Source organism: Chelon labrosus, assembly GCF_963514085.1.
Source record: "Chelon labrosus genome assembly, chromosome: 16".
Classification (NCBI taxonomy): Eukaryota; Metazoa; Chordata; class Actinopteri; order Mugiliformes; family Mugilidae; genus Chelon; species Chelon labrosus.
The window spans coordinates 1647906-1664036 of record NC_140349.1 but is presented as its reverse complement, the minus strand read 5'-3'; the positions used below and the strand labels follow the sequence as shown (position 1 = coordinate 1664036).

At 39.2% G+C, this 16131-nt stretch overlaps 1 protein-coding gene across 1 annotated transcript; it reads left to right on the top strand.

The window, feature by feature from the left end:
* Nucleotides 1–1758: 1758 nt before the first annotated feature.
* LOC311501952 (uncharacterized protein) lies at nt 1759–5338 on the top strand. The gene is made up of 3 exons (XM_084564025.1): nt 1759–3083; nt 3632–3685; nt 3820–5338. The coding sequence occupies exons 1-3, from the start codon at nt 2738–2740 to the stop codon at nt 4116–4118; spliced, it is 699 nt and encodes a 232-aa protein (XP_084420151.1). The 5' UTR covers nt 1759–2737; the 3' UTR covers nt 4119–5338.
* The last annotated feature ends 10793 nt before the right edge of the window (nt 5339–16131 follow it).

The following is a 16131-nucleotide window of genomic DNA, read 5'->3' as shown; positions in this document are numbered from 1 at the left end:
AGACAATATGTTCTTACTCATGTTTTGAATGTTTCTTTAGTTTTTACTGAGGGACTCACAGTTCATTCATTCATAACTCGTCAATTATCAGAAGAACACATATATTTATTAAATCATCTTCTGACAGCAACATCCCTTAAACTTCCTCTACTGCTACTTATCTACTTTATTCTCATGTTTGATCTCTTGTTTTTTAAGTGTTTTCTTTTTAATATTTTATTCTTTTTTTCTTTATCTTTTCTTGGATGATGGATTCCTTCTGTTTTTAGATTTCTATAAAGCCTTTGACTCAGCGGAGCATCCATTTATCTTCTGACCATTTTATTCTTAAATCTTGGAGATTAGTTGAAGGACTAAACTGAAATGTGAGTAGTTGTGTCATGTTACCCAGTGGAGCCGTTCATCCATCCAATATGTTTCACCATATCTAACAGAAATGTTAATGAACGGTCATAAAAAAACTGATGACGTTTAAAAACTGAATCAGCTTCTTCTTTAAGACTTTTAATATGAGATAGATAGATAGATAGATAGATAGATAGATAGATAGATAGATAGACAGACAGATAGATAGATCATTACACAAAGACAGTAAAAGGTAAAAGTATATTCATTCATTCATTCATCTTCTGTGACCGCTTATTCCTATAAAGGGTCATGGGGTCTGCTGGAGCCTATCCCAGCTGTCAGGTAAAAGTATAGTGAGGTAGAAATGTATAACAAGCATACATGTAGTATATATACAAAGATATATGAATAAATACATTATACTAGAATATATAGATGATAATGATAGAACAATACTGGACATAGAGGGTGTGAATACAAACTAATATATGTAAGAGTATAAAATATATATGAGGTAAACTGTGTATATGTAGATGAATTTACATATATAAATATAGAGATGTAAATATATGAGTTTATGTATTTATACAAGATAAATAAATAGTGTATTAAAGAGGATGTTATAATGAAGTAATAATAAAGTCCAGTAATACGTCGGTGGGAGGGCTGGGGGTGAGGCGTTTAGGGCACTATGTAAATATGAGTTCGTTTGTATTATTTCGGACACTTCTGACAAACTACTCAGGGGGTTCTGCAGTTGCTCACTAACTGCTCTTAGCCTGTCCCTACGACTTATTGGACCAAAGAATCTCATCTTATTTGAAAAATATATATTAATATCTACGCGGTCCTCTGTTGAGTTCAGTGTTGTAACTAAACGAGAAGCGAGTTACATCAGTAAAGAATTACTTTCCCTGCAGGAAAGATACAGCTCACTTGGCCCAAAGCTCAGATTTCCCATTTACCTGGTAATATTTAAAGGCACCATGCATTTGTGGATCTGCGGATCTGAGAAAACTCCATGTGCGTGCGCAGCCTGATGGGTCCGTACCTGTCCATCTGTGTCAGTGTTAGACACTGTTAGACACTAGTAAGCTCAGTATGAAAACTAAAATGATGAATTTTGTTAAGTTCAACGAGCAGATTTGTGACTTTGCAAAGAACCTGCTCGGTGCCCCTCCCCCTTCAATTCACACACTAATCGTTGTAAACATTTGTGAATCTCGTGTCTCGCGTGGATCATGGAACATTGTGACCATTTTGAGATGAATTTCACTCCGTAGTAAAACTAGTAGCTATATACAGTTAATGAGTAAAACGCCTTTAAGAGCAAGGAGGGAGTGGACAGTCCCCAGGATGTGACGCAACAGCAGGTGTGGCGGCTGTCAGGTGTGAAGACGTTAGCGGTTTTGGCGCGAAATGCTCAGCGTTGTTTCATACCCGGAACAAGACTCCTTATAACCAGTGATACCTGGATCCAGGATATAAAATAACACCTGTCTGAAGGCAGGAGGTTGTTATTACCAGAACCAGTTTGAGAACAGAACCAGAGACCGAGGAGAACCAACACAGACCAACAAGAATGAAGTTTAGAATGAAAACAGAGTCAGTTCTGTTCTTTTTATTTCCAGTTCTTCTAATGACAGTAAACAGTGGTGAGTAACTTCCTAACACGTTGTTGATAGTCGAGTTAAAACTTTAAGAAAAGTTTGTGTAACTTCTTCGAGGAAAGGAAAACATTAGCACCGAGATCATTCCTCTAATATCTTAGTGATGGATGTGATGTTTGTGAGATGATGTCAGATTCTGACCAATGTTAGCACTAGCTTTAGCTGTTAGCCTAGCCATGCTAGCTGTGTGAGTAAGTGGCCTCAGTACTTCGATCAGCCACCTAAATAACACTTATCCCTGGATTTTTAATAAATTTAGAGTTTATTTCCATCAGCTGTCCAGCTTCAGTCCAGTAGGTGGATGTAATGTTCCTATAAACTGGTTGGAATGATTTGATTTATAGCGACTAACAAATCCTTTCCTACAACTGACTGCTGAGATAAACATTAACCAAACTGTGACAGTAAACCTTTATGACTTGAAAGAGTTATGGACCAGGACAACAAACTAAATAAGTTCAGTGCTGTTTGAATGTGTAAATGTCTGCACCACAGAATAACTTTAATTATTATTATTGATGGAAAGCTACAAGGTTTAGGTGAGGACACAAATAAGAGTTTATATTGTTCATCTATGGAGTGATTCAGTTTATTATGAGAAAAGAATAAAAGTTAACTAAAATAATGTTTTACACAAACTGAACTAAAACTGATTCAGTTCATCATGAGGATGTCAGTGTTGTAAACTGATCATATGTGTGGTGACATTGGTCTGTATCATGCTGCTACGTAGCCTCCCTCCAAACATCACCTCATGTTTTCTGCTTCCAGATCAACCTGAGGTGGGGATGTATTCAGGTCCCACTGGTACAGAGATTGACAGTCACACATTGAGTTTAGTGTGCAGAGCTAAAGGCTTCAACACAGCAGACATCATCCTGAACATCAAGAAGAATCACTGTGTTCTGACTAAAGAGGACGGAGTGAAGACTTCAGGAGTTAGACCAGATGACGACGGCACCTTCTGGAGAGAAGACGAAGTGATCATTCCTAAGTCTGACATGTCTCATTACAGCTGTGAAGTCATTCATGCTGCATCTCGCTTTCGTGTTGAGAAGGTTTGGGGTAAGAAAGTTTTTATAGTTTTTATTTATCATACTTTTCTTTCTTTTAGAATATACTTCTCTACATGTAGCTTGTAGGGTATTATTCTGATCTGAGAAATGGAAGATTATTTTTCTAAAGTATTAATGACTAGTCAAAGAATAGTCTTCCTGGTGAGCTGCTCAGATAATTAACTCAGTTATCAGTAAATGTCAACTCTGATGACGCTCCATATTATTTTCATATCATTGTTTCTCTCTCAGACACTGGATCATGATGCATTTAGGTTCAGATAGATTTATTTATTTGGGAACAAAGACAAATTGTAGCTGATCTCCAGATCTATGAAAATGAGATCACTGTTGTAGAAAGTTTAAATGATCAGATGTGTTTCATTTCTCTAAAGCTTCATGTTGTTTAAAGAACTTAGTTTCTCTCCAGGAGATGATTAAAATATGTGACTCTGATGAAGATGAAAATGATTCAACATCCACATTATTTCAGTAACAGATCAGGATTGTGTTGAAAGACTGAACATGAAACTAATGTGAATGTTTTCTGTGTTTTAGATCCTAAATCTGGTGGAAGAGGACGGATCATTTCATCTGAGTTTATAGACACATGTAAGACATGAGAATATATTTTATTATTTACATCAAGTAAAGTCTCACTACAGATATATGTGTGGTGACATTGGTCTGTATCATGCTGCTACGTAGCCTCCCTCCAAACATCACCTCATGTTTTCTGCTTCCAGCTCCTCCTGATGTGTTCTGGTTTACAACGATCTCTAAAGTTCAGACCAACGTCATTTTGATGTGTCTGGCCTCAGGCTTCTACCCAAACAACATCACTCTGTATATCAGGAGGAACGGACGTCTTCTGACCAGAGAGGACGGAGTGAAGAGTTCAGGAGTTTGTTCAATTGAAGACGACACCTTCCAGAGAAGTGACTATGTGGAGATTAAAAAGTCAGACAAGTCTGATTACAGCTGTGAAGTCATTTATGCTGCATCTGGTTCACGTGTTGAGAAGGTTTGGGGTAAGAAAGTTTAATAGTTTTATTCATTTTATTCTGATGTTTGTCCAACAGATCTCTGCATTCTTAGTTTTCTGATGACAGAGATGTCAAAATGATTTAGTGTAGTTTTCTAGACTCTGGTTGGATTCAGAGTTGATTTGTATCAGAGCTGCTAACAGTGTCGTCTCTACAAGTGTTTGTCTAAAGAAATGTGAAGAAAATGACTGAAGACTGGAGCTGAAATGTCCACATTATTTCAGAGGGCTGCAGTGACTGGTCTCTAATGATTGAAACGTTTCTGAGACTCAGCTGAGTTCATCTGAAATAGTTGTGGTTGAATTGAAGTCAGTCAGACGATTGTAACCAAGAGAACAGGTAGAAGTTGTCTTCACATAGTCTCATCTGAGAATACTCTGACACACTGGTTTAGTTAGGAAGAGCTCCCAGAGAATGATTTAGTCTCTGATGAGGTTCACAGTGACTCTTCACCCAAAGAAGTGCCTACATGTCACAAAAACTAAATTGCACAATTTCTACAATGAGACATGAGATGAATATATACACTGAACAGACCTGGCTTCAGTTGATGAGACGGACACTTGATCTGAAATCTGTTTAGTGAGGAAAGAAAACAAAACGTAGTTCATCTACTTAATTTACTGGATCCAAACAGAGAACTGGCTGCTAGAACCAAATCATATCATGTAACAACCATGATCTTCTTGTCCAGTTATAAATTGATTTAGAAAATGTCCTGAACCAATAAAATATGACAGCAGTGGTGTTTCTAGTTTCAATAGCGCTGGGTGTTACCACTGAATTGTTGAATCAGATCAGATTCACTTCTTGATTAATTTCATTATTTTGTCATTTTATTTGAATTAGAATATTTTTCTCTGTCTGATGGCAAATGTAAGTTTTAATGATCGCTGGCTTTAAAGAAATGATCAAACACTCAAAAACTCTGCAGCCTGGGTGTGAAAGCACTGGAATCAAGTCAAGTCAAGTCAAGTTCATTTATTCGTCTCCCTTGGGAGAAATTTGGTTTAGAGACAGGGTACTGCTGCATAGACAGACATAAAACATAAAACATAAAACATCCAAACAAAGGAGAGGGTACATAACTGGCAACCAGATAGGGACCAAAGTGCAAGAGGATCTGAGCTGAGCTGTGCAATCTGCCCTACCTAGTACTTGAAGTACATTGCTAATACACATTTAAAGTGCAGTGTATGTTAAAGTGCGGTGCACAATACAGTACTGATACATATTTGAACACACACTACAAATGCTAGTACATATTAAAAATGCTGGTACGGATTAAAAAGATGCTGGTACATGTTACAGTTCTGGTAAAACCTCCCTACATTTGCTCATTAATGAGCTTAACTGACACTGGGACAAAGGAATGTTTGAACCGGTTGTGTTTACATAAGGAGACCCTGTATCTTCTCCCTGAGGGCATCTGCGAGTATTCGCTGAACAAAACATGGGAACTGTCATGGCAGGTAGTGTGGACGTAAAGTAACACACAGTAGCTCCAAGTCCGGGTTGCATATAGTGTCTCTTATTGCAAAGTTTGAGCACCAACTGTCCTTGATATAAATACATACTCCTCCTCCCCCTACTTTGCCCGAATTTGCGTCTCTGTCCAGGCGTACATGAGAAAACCTGTCTACCTGTACAAAATTGTCTGGTACATCTTTACTAAACCAAGTCTCTGTGAAAATCATTAGGCCTGACTCACGGTATTCATAGCAACCCCTGGCCAGTAAACGCAGTTCATCCAGCTTGTTTCTCAGGAAGCGGGAGTTACAAAGCAGCATTTGAGGCAGCGGTAGCTTACTAGCCCTCCGAGTGCGCTGTCTCACGCCGCCTCTCTTGCCCCTCTTCCTCGCCTTCCCATCGCGACGATGACCTGCGCCGTGATGCCGGTATAGCTCCCTGGGCACGTCGTTGAGTAGTCCTGCCAATGGTAGAACTCCGCCGTCTCGCAGTGCCAGCAGCTCGGTTCCGCTGTACGTTAGCTGGTTGATGATCCCATCCGCAGAACACTGGATGAACCGGCCAGACAGGATTAGCCACGCCAATGCTATCCGCTCCATTCCCCTCTGTCTCATGGCGCATGTATAAAGTAAACAGTTTAGAGCTCGAGTCACTGTCGGCGTATGTCTTGCACAGTGTGCCCACTGGACACCGACGTAAAACGGGAACATAAACGGAGACATAACGAGTAGTACGAGTAAACAAACATTTTGCAGCAGGAGCCCTCCTCCATGTCGCCGGCAGGGCAGCGCCATCTTGAAATAGAAGGGTATGGATTTATCTCACTTAAACACAGAGAAACTCCAGACTGCTCTTAAAAGTCTCCAACAATCAGCCAGTTTTGTTCACCGTAGCCAGGTCCAAGTACATCCAGAGACGGTGTTACAGTCAACTCTCTGCCAACGGTTCAAAACAGAGACTCGACTGATTCTGCTGCCTCATCGTCATCAAGTGACGTGCGGGAAATCTTTGGTCAACTCTGAAAACTGAAGTCTTGTTTTAAACACTATAACAAAACATCACTCGTATAAAAGCAGTGACGGTGTTGGGGAACTTTTTCAGGCTATGTTTGCTGATCCAAACCGATTCAACCCTTTCCTAACCTCTCTACGTCTCTCTCTCTCTTTCTTTCTTTCTCTATCTTTTTTTCCTCCCTCCCTCTCTGCCCCACCTCCCACCACCTCTCAGTAAAAGCTCTGGTCATGCTGGCCATATGAATTGAAATGTTAACAATGATCATTTTGGGATGCACTATTAGTTTCAGCCCCATGAACAGCTGTCCATTGAAAATCAATGTGTTTCAAAGCCATTTAATTTCACTGAAATACATTACAACACTATGTATGGCACATAGGATGGAGGAAGTTGGGACATGTCTCAATAGACTTAGATAAACTTTATTCACCAACAAGGGAAATTGCTTGGTCACAGTAGCAGAGTTGCACATAAAAAAACAGTCTTAAGAACCACAGATAAAGAAAGATTCAATAAAATATTGAAATAAAACTCCATCATGGAGAACATGTTAAATCACATCTAGAGGGTATAGTTTATGCTGTTGTAAGATTTGTAAATCAAGAATGAAAAAAAAATATATATATTTTTAATGTTTGTGAATCTTTGCTGAGACTTTTTGTTTTCTGTGTTTTAGATCATCATCGTCCTCCTGACTCTCATGAAGGTGGAAACACTGGAGACAACACTGGAGACAACACTGGAGACAACACTGGAGACAACACTGGAGACAACACTGGAGACAACACTGTCATCATTGGTGCAGTGGTAGGAGTCCTGGTCCTGGTCCTGGTTCTAGCTGTGGTTCTGGTGGTGTTGAAGAAACGAGGCTTTCTTGGTAGGTAGAGTGTTGTGTGTCATCAGTGTGTTCAACAACATCAATGATTGTAGGTCCTGTAATCCAGAGTTGTCTGTAGTGTATTTACACCAAGATTACACAGTATCTGTTCAGCCAGAAGAACAATGGAGTGTGTCTGTTATCAGAGCTCTGTTATTATTGGACTGTGGACAAGTAGAAGTCCTTCTAATACAATAACTTCTACCATCAATCATCACTTCATTCACTATGTGTTTATTTACAGGATGGACCACCAGACACAGAACAATCATTACCTCAGGTAACTCCTTTATTATGTTCAGTGTGTTTCTGTTGGTGTCTGTTCAGGACTGATTTAAAACATGTGGCTGATGTTATTCTGGATTGACATTTAGTGAAATGCTCTGAAGTTGATGTTTCTATCATCAGATATCCAACACTGAATGTGTTCTGAGATTTACTGACAATAAAATACTGAATGCTGACCTGATCCTTGAAGTTAGTCCTGCACAGGCTGCAGCGTTTTACAATGAACTTCACAGACTATTGTAGAAACATGAGACTGGAGGAAATAACACGCTTCATCTTCATCTTTATTTACAGGTGGAACAGAGGCTGAAGACTCTACACCAGGTCAGTGTTTTATTTCTCTTTTATAGAGTCTGTTAAATGTGGCAAATATTTACATTTTATGAGCTGATGGTATTTATTCTGCTGCAGTCCTGCAAATGTTACCATGTGGTCAGTACCAGAGTTAGCTTAAAGCTAATTCATTTATTTTTGTGATAAACGTGATTCCTGCAGACAGACTCTTTAGTTTCTGGTTTGAAAGAAGAGATGAGCTGTAAACACATTGTTTTCTCCACAGGACCAGAAGAGACTGATCTGTCTCTAAACAGATGCAGCTCTGACTCTGGTAAGTGTCTTTGTCCACTGATGGAGAGCTGAGCAGGTTTACTCTGTGATAACTCTAAAGCTGGAAAATAAAATGGTAATAACTCTACATATAAATAACTCTGATGTTCTTTCCTGTAGTCAACAGAACCAACAACGCTGAGGCTGAGAGTCTCCTGGAAGGAAACGTCCAAGTCTGAAGTGTCCAGAAATATTTCATCAGATCCATCTATCAGTGAGTTGAGAGGATTTGAAAAGTATGTTTTCAAGCTGAACCTCAAAGTGACATTTCAAGTGACATTTAGAGGGCTTTGTTTGAATCAGGAAGGTTTCCTTAGAGTGACCTGGAAATAAGTTATACTAACCAAGCCGTTGAAAAAACATGTCATCAGTGTGTAGAGCTTTAATGGAGCTGTTACAGATAACTGTGTTAGAGTTGTGGTGATGAAGTCTATATTTGATTTCATCCCAAATGAAATATTGAATGCCAAATAAATAGAATGTTTCATTGTTTTATGTAGCAGACTAATGATTAATGAGATATATATATACAAGATGATATATTTTTATGATTCTAATTCTGAACATGACGACATGCTACAGGCTGGTAGTCTGTAGGTTAGAGGCAGAACTCTTTTATAGTGTTTTTATTGTTTCTCCCAGTGTTAGAAGAGACATTGTTCTCTCTTCTAACACTGGGAGAAACAATCTTACATGAAGTGGTTTGACAGTGTACTTGTCGAGTATTCTGCAGGGATAACTATGAATGTAATGCTCTGATTCAGATTCAGAAAACTGTATTTGTCCCTGGGGGACAATTTAAAAGGTTATAACTGTATATTGCTATAATATGAATTCCTCAGATGTGAAATTTGTATAATTGCAAAGTTTTTCTCTTCCTTTTTTTCTCTTGGTATGTTTTTGAAGTCATGTTTGTAGGATGTTTTAGTATGTGATGAAGCACAGACGAGAGTGTTCTTTCTCAGCTGCAGCTTTTCCTCTGCACTGCCTGTTTTAAAATCCCTTCTCACAAATAGGGATGCACGAATATGCTCACTTTAACTGCACTGTGATGTTAGACTGAGCATATTTGTTTTTATTTTTATTAAGAAAAATTGGTGCACTACACCTTTAGAAAAATAGCGCTGTCCCTTTGAGACAGACGGTAGAGTTAACTGAAGCTGTGAAGCTGAACGGACATGACGCAATAAAAAGTGAAAAAACAAAACAAAAACATGAACATTTGTCTTGCTGTTTGTTTTGGAGGTAGAGCAGATAAATGATCAGACTAACATTTAAAACACTAATTCTTTATATAGAGAGATACGTCCACACGGCAGACATGCCCGTGCTGGCTGCGGTTGTTGCTTGTGTCATCACAACATCCTGTTTCAGCCTCGTTGTTTCGGTGATAAGTCTTTTGAAAATATTCGATGGCCGAATATTCGGTGCATCCCTACTTAAAACTTATTTTTATTATTTGGCATTTAATTCAGTTGAAGAGCTTTTCTTTGTATTGTGTTTTAATCTGATATTTTTATTTGAGCATTTTTGTTTTTTTACGTCTTTGTTTTTCTGTTGACTGTGTATTTGTTTTTTACACGTGTATGACGTGCTTTATATTAATTAATAATTATTAAAATTATTAATATATTGTTACAGGCTTTGACTTTTCTCAAAGCCTGTAACGTGGTCATGAGCACTTTGGTCTACATTTGTTGTTTTTAAATGTTTGAGAAAATGTAAACCTTTATTTATCCCACAGTGGGAAATTTACTGTATGAATCATATATTAACTTATTTTTATTTATTTTGTCAAACTTTATTGAATTTGGGAAAATGACAACTCCACAACCTCACCACAGTATGTGGCTAGCCAAATAAAGCTTTCCAAACATATCCAAATACGTTGTGTTTTTTTTTTTTTTTTTTTAATGCTGTATTTTGTTGATTTAATTTTCTTTGACTGAAATGGAAATGTTTGCACATTTGTTTTGGCCGTGTTGTACAAATTTAATTTCTATCATTCTTTCTTGTTTTATTTCTCAGTGGTTAAAATAAATAAATCATTTAAAAACATACATTTTCTTTATTTTCTTTGAGATTACTTTAAACACGTCTCTTCTTCTGTGGTTTCTGGTTCAGAACAATAAAAAAAAAAATAATAATAATAATCTGGATGAATCTGTGTTTTAATGAAAGATAGATGAACATTTACCAAAGAAGACACAAGAAAACTATCTGACCTCCATGTTTTATTATAACTCTACATATAAATAACTCTGATGTTCATTCCTGCAGACAGAGACTATTAAATCAAGACGACTGAGGCTGAGAATCTCCTGAGAGGAAACGTCCATGAGTCTGAAGTGTCCAGAAATATTTCATCAGAAACATCAGATCCATGTATCAGTGAGCAGGAGACTGAAACTAAGAGGAATGGAAATGAAAACTAAAGCTCTTTGTAGCTTAGAAAACTTATGAATCAACAGTAATCAAGGATTTTCACAGAAGCTTTTAACTGAATTAAAATCTAGAGAAATATTGTAGATGCACTGAAAGAAGAACAATGTGAACAGAAAGAGTTTAAAGTGGATTATTGAGCAGTTTGATGTTAAAATAAGCTTTTAGCTGCACTCAGGACTTTCTACAGTATGTGTGGTGTTGCTAGGAAACCATTTAAACTCTTAGTACTAGGACGGCCTGTGGTGTGTTAGCTGCACATCTACACCATGCACACAGCTCCAGTGGGAAGAGTTGACTTGTGCCTCATGTCTTTGACAAACTAAGGAGTTTACAGTCATAGAATCAGAAGAGCAACTACAATCAGCATTACTATGAGACCAGCAACAAGCAATATCAATATTTATGGAGCTCAGGGTTGAAGCCTCGTAGCGCTCCACTGATTCAGACAAAACATTACGCTGCCAAAGATTATTATTAAGATTTATTAAATGAACTGACTGCAACTGCTGCCACATTATGTCTGGAACACACTGAGCTATGGTTTTAGCCAAAAGGAGCTTCATGTTCTGGTCACTACCTCCAATATCCAATAAGAGTCTGTGTTGAAGTCAAGTTCCTTTAGCTCATCAGTTGGAAGCAGTTGTTCAGACGACTGGTGCTACTTCACAGGGAAACTTTAAAGCCTCAACAAACCAGTGTCCAGAAAAGATCTGATCCACAAAGTCATGGGACAATGTTCTTTGGTCCTCACCATGATATTCAGAAAGATTTAGCCTCAATGAAAAATAAAGACTTGATGAATTTTGACCAAACTGATCAAATCAGGAGCAGAAACATTGAAACTGTTACAGAAATCTATCAAATATAGTTAATGGAAAATCTGTTTTTAACCTTTTTACTGGAAACCAAACTGTGAACTTTTGTTTTCCATGTTGAAAGGGACCTTCTTTATTGTTGAAATCTTTTTTTTATTTCCATTTAAATGTTATTCTTATATTCAGACTGTGACTTTATTACAGTTAAACTAAACTGTCTCTCAGGACATATGAAGGGACAATAAAGAAATGTCTTGTACACGTTTTGTGAGATATTATGTGATGACATGGATTGTGAGGCAGAAGTTACAAATATATGAAATATTTGAGGGTTCTGTCTAAAGTGTTTTTATATGTTTAAATATACATGAAGCTGTAAAATAAATGTCCATCAGTGATCCAGAGTGTATTTCCATCTGTTCTAATCTGGTCTTGGTCCAGTCCACTTCATCTCCTAACACAGATGTTAGGTTGGGAACCTTCTGGCAGTAAACAGCTGTTTTAACTGAGTCTGTTCTTCTTCTGGTTTCATATATCACATGTACACAGATAAAATAATACTGTGTATAACTGTGTCACTAAATGAGGGAAGGAATATTAAATGAATTAATAGATGTGGACGGTTGTCCTTTTTACAGTCTGTCTCCTAAGACATAAGACATTATTTATTTAATCCACGTATGGGACGTTTCCTTGTCACAGAAATCTACAAAAACCAATCAGGAGGGACTTCTGGTTTGGACATGGAGCAGTAGGCTGGGTCAGAGCTCTGCATAGTCTAAGGCAGGGGGGTCAAACTCAAATACACAGTGGGCCAACATTTAAAACCTGGACAAAGTCATGGGCCAACGTTGATATTTACTGAAAAAACTCTTCCTCCAGATAAAACAATGAACCTTTTCATATGGACCTAAACTAGTTTTACTTAAACATTGAATATGGAACAAGCAAAGCTTCATACTATCCAATATATCATTTAATATTTAACACATATGCTAAATCAGGTCTGTCTTTCATAGATTTAAACAGATATTCTGTCTCCCACCTGTCCACAAAGCTCCTGGGTTCTGCCTTTCTGTTTTTTGGGAGGGGTAGCATGAGGACGCTGTGACTACTGTCAACAGAGGAGAGGGTCCTTACAGGTCCTGTCCTGATTGATGCACCAAAACACAAGCAGAGCATTCTGGGATTTGTAGTATCAAGGATACATGTGCTGTATAATACCGGCACACCAGCTCTAGTAGTCATCTGGTTGGACCCCTATGGTCTAAGGTAAAATAACTGGAGCTAGAAATCATGTTGTCTGTAACGTGAAAGGAGCAAAGTTGGAATGGGAAGGAAAAGTCGACTCAGACTAAAAACACCACGACAGACGAAACGGAGGAAGCGTTAGTTAACCGTCACATGAAGAAGGAGATGTCAGCCATGAAACAACACACCTGGATCTAGAAACTATCAGCAAGGAGATACGGGATTTAAAAACAGAAATAAAAGACTTGGATGATTTTAAACTAGATAGAAACCAACAAGCTGCTAAAGTCACAGTCAGTGAACAGCAGCTACAGAGCAGCAAGATCAATGAGGCTGAGTGGATTGAAGAGTTGGAAGACTGGACACAGGAGGCTGACAAGACTCTGATGATCTGACTGAGGACAAAAAGCTCTGCAGGACAAGTTCACCCATTTGGAGAAATAATGTCCGTATGAGGGAGAAGAGGGTGAGTCTGAGGACAAGTTTGTTCAAGACCTGCTCAGACCTCAACTTCACCTACCGGAGGATTTTAACTTCCTGGTTCAAAGTCTGTGAACGGAGCCCAGCTGAGACCATCATCAGGAACTTAGAGGAATTTACTCCTAGAGAGAGAGAGAGAGTTCAGAGAGAGGTATGGAGAACAAAGTCCTGTCATTAGATCATCAAGAATCAAGAAGACTTTACTGTCATCATGTGAGAACAAATAAATAAACAGTAGAATAAGCAGTGTCAGAGTAAAATCAAAGTAGAGCTGTACAGATATATACATATGGGTAGTCAGCAGCAAACCTTCCACAGATCTGGAGAAGAAGCTGTCTCTCAGTCTGCTGGTTGTGGTTCTGATGTTTCTGTGGTGGGTGGGATCTGCAGAGATCCAGCTGGACCTCTTTCAGACCCGGTTTGGGTGGACTGAGTCCAGATCTGGGAGAGGACCCCCCTACAATCCTCTGTGCAGCTCTTATCACTCAGGTTAAGTCCCTCCTGTCCTGTCCTGTCCTGTGCAGCTCTCATACCACACTGTCACACCAGACAGAGGATGGGTTCTATTGTGTTCTATCCTGTAGAAGTTTGTCAGTAGAGTCAGGAGAGTCCAGCCCTCTTCAGCTTCCTGAGGAACAAGAGCCTCTGTTGATCATGACTACGTGACAGAGGTTGTTCAGAAGAGAAAGGAGTACAACCGGAGTCCGGTTTCAGAGGATCCACTGGGAGACGGGAACCTGAACCTCCAACACCACAGAGGAGGTGGAGGAGGAGGTGGAGGAGGAGGAGGAGGAGGAGGCGGAGGTGGAGGAGGAGGTGGAGAGGCGTGGACTGACAGAGAAGACACCGTCACCTAGGACCTGGACGGTGGACGGGCTGGAGTCACGGCTCCACACAGAGATGGATCCCTGAGGATCTACACATCAGCAGAGACACCAGCCAAGGAGAAGATGGAAGAGTTCTGAAGGTTCTTTAAGAACAGAGAATATAAAAAGAAGAAGAACTGGTAGGAACGTCCTGTTATGGCCTGTGTTTGTAGCTGTTAATAATGATTCACCTGATGTTCCTACGCTAAAAGAAAAGTGACTACCAGAGGTCTGGGTTACTTCATTTTCTTCTTCAAAGTTCTAACGTTGGACTCATTTAGAAAGACAAAGCCCCTCACTGTAGGTCCTAGTGTCATTACTAAGTTAGGCCCCTCTTTATAGAAGAGGGTTTCCTCTAGATCCACCAACGGGATCAGACTGTTGGAGGACGCAAAGATCCTCAGTTGTTTGGAAGTTCATCTGTTTTATTTGCTCTGTTTGTTCTGGCAGTGTTAGTGGGGCTACCCATGTTTTCTTTTGTCTTTATTCTCATAAGTGATGCAGCGTAACAACGTGAGAACAGCCTCCTTAAATGTGAACGGCTTAAAGAACCCAATGAAAAGAGGAGAAGGCAAAAATGAGAAAAGAAAAGAATCAAGTGGAAACACATCTACCTCAGCAAGAAGACGATAAACTGAGGAGATCTGGATTTAAAAATGCCTTTTATAGGAGTCACCATATTAATGTCATTAAAGAAATAAAGGACAAAGAAGGGAGATATGTAATAGTAAAAGGGAAACTGGATAAATATGTAGTTTGTACTTTGGTCAGTGTCTATGTGCCACCTAATTGTGATGGAGCGTTTTTGGAATGACTGTTTGAGATCATAGCCTTGGAGAATGAAGGAGCTCTAATGTGTGCAGGGGATTTCAACATGATTCTGAGACGTAGACACAACTAAGACCAAGAGGAGTAGGACTCATCTGTAGAAACTAGTCAGCACCTCTCTGACTGAACTGGAGATGTTTGATGTTTGGAGAGAACTCCATCCGTTAGAGAGGACTCCACATTATTCTGCTCCACACTCAGTGTACTCCACAATAGACTGTTTGATTATCAACACAACAGAGGAATGTAAAATAGGACTAACTGATTTGTCTGAGCATCCGTCTAAACAGGAGGAACAAAAACACACTGTGGAGATTAAATGTGGGTATGCTGAATAAGTGGATGAGACCAGAACAGGGACAGCCCAGTGGATTCTAGCGTCCTATGGGACACGGTTAAAGCTGTGATGAGAGGGAGGTTAATAGTGAGGCCAGCTGACCAACAAAAGACTAGAGAGGATGATTAGAAGAAGCTGCTTAAACAATTAATAAGACTGGAAGAGCAACATAAACATAATCAAGATGAACCAGCTTTCCAACAAATAATCAGTGTCAGACGGCAGATAGATGTCATCCTGAGTCAAGAGGTAGAGAGAAAACTAAGACTGACTAAACAGACCTGTTATGAATCAGCCTCTAAAGCATCTATTTGGTGAGAAGACTTAAGGTCCAACAAGCTTCTCACACAATACATAAGATCAGAGACCCCCTAACCAAACAACTACTATTGAACCTGAAGAACTAGAAAGGCTTTTTAAAGATGACTATGAAAACTTATCTACCCAACCCACAGCAGAAGGAGACGGAGACATGAAGGACTTCCTTGACTCAGTGGACTTAGCGGCTAGAGGAGAGGAACTCAACAGAAAACTAATTTCCAGCATCACTAAAAAGGAACTAGATGCCACAATTAGTAGATTAAAATCCAACAAAACAGCAGGTAGTGACGGATTCCCCAGCCAGTGGTAGAAAACATTTAGGGAGGAATTAACCCCGCTACTCCTGAATTCTTTCAGTCTGACTCTGACTGAGGCCAAACTGCCCCCCTCATGGAAAGAGGCTAGAACTTCAGA